The 1043-nt window shown below is 43.6% G+C and overlaps 1 protein-coding gene across 1 annotated transcript in view; it reads left to right on the top strand.

Moving 5' to 3' along the window:
* Nucleotides 1–498: 498 nt before the first annotated feature.
* LOC137659159 (uncharacterized) overlaps nucleotides 499–1043 on the top strand; it is a 1282-nt gene continuing 737 nt past the window's right edge. Inside the window, exon 1 of the mRNA XM_068394224.1 lies at nucleotides 499–643. Coding sequence (XP_068250325.1) covers nucleotides 499–643 — 145 coding nt within the window. The remainder of the gene's footprint in view (nucleotides 644–1043) is intronic.

Raw genomic sequence — 1043 nt, 5'->3', positions numbered from 1 at the left:
CAGGGAAGGCATCCCGCCATAAAAAATTAGCCAAAACAACTATGGTCAGTGAGTATAATCAGAATGAAATTAATGCTTGGGCGTTCCCCTTAAGCGACGCATTGGGACTTCGCCTGATCCCTCCGAAAAATTGGCAAGGGCTACCCAGTCATGGGTGGGCTGGGTTAAAGAGGCAAGCTCACAGGAAAATATCTGAGGAGAGGATGAGAGTAGCAACTCTGAATGTGAGGACAATGACTGGAAAAGGGCGAGACCTGGTTGACCTCGTGGAGAGAAGGAACATTGGAGTGCTGTGTGTGCAAGAGACGAGGTGGAAGGGAAATAACGCACAAGAACTATGCGAAGGTTGTAATTATATTACAGTGGAGCAAATATGAAAGGAAGAAATGGAGTAGGAATAATATTATCGAAAGAGTTGAAGGTAATTTGATTGGGGTGAATAGGAAAAATTACAGAATTATGAGTTTAAAACTAGGACTGGGAGCAACAATAGTCAATATGGAGTGTGCCTATGCCTTGCAAACTGGATGTGCAGAGGAGGAGAAGGATACATTCTGGAAGGAGATGGACCAGGAGCTAGGAATAATTCCTGCAGGGGAAAGGGTAATTATAGGAGGAGATCTGAACGGCCTCTTGGGAATTAGTAAGGAAGGGATAGAGAGAGTGCATGGAGGTTGGGGGTGTGGCTGAGAGAAATTATGGGGGAGAAAGAATGATTGATTTTGCATTGGCTTTTTACTTAGCAATGATCAACACCTTCTTTGAGAAGAAGATTAACAGACTGACTACTTACAGTAGTGGTGGCAGGGAGAGCCAGATAGATTTGCTGCTGTGTAAGAGAGACCATCTGAAGGAAGTTAGAAATTGCAAGGTGATAAATGGGGAGAGTGTAGCAGCGCAGCATAGGTCATTGTTAATTGATTGCAGACTAGGGAATTGTAGGAGAAGTAAAAAGACGAGAATGGACCCAAAGATTAAGTGGTGAAAATTGAAAGAGGAAGGACTGAGAGTCTTGTTTAAGGAAAGAGTGCTGGAAGCAGTAA

Source organism: Palaemon carinicauda, chromosome 19 (assembly GCF_036898095.1).
Source record: "Palaemon carinicauda isolate YSFRI2023 chromosome 19, ASM3689809v2, whole genome shotgun sequence".
Lineage (NCBI taxonomy): Eukaryota > Metazoa > Arthropoda > Malacostraca > Decapoda > Palaemonidae > Palaemon > Palaemon carinicauda.
This window is presented reverse-complemented; position numbering and strand designations above follow the sequence as displayed.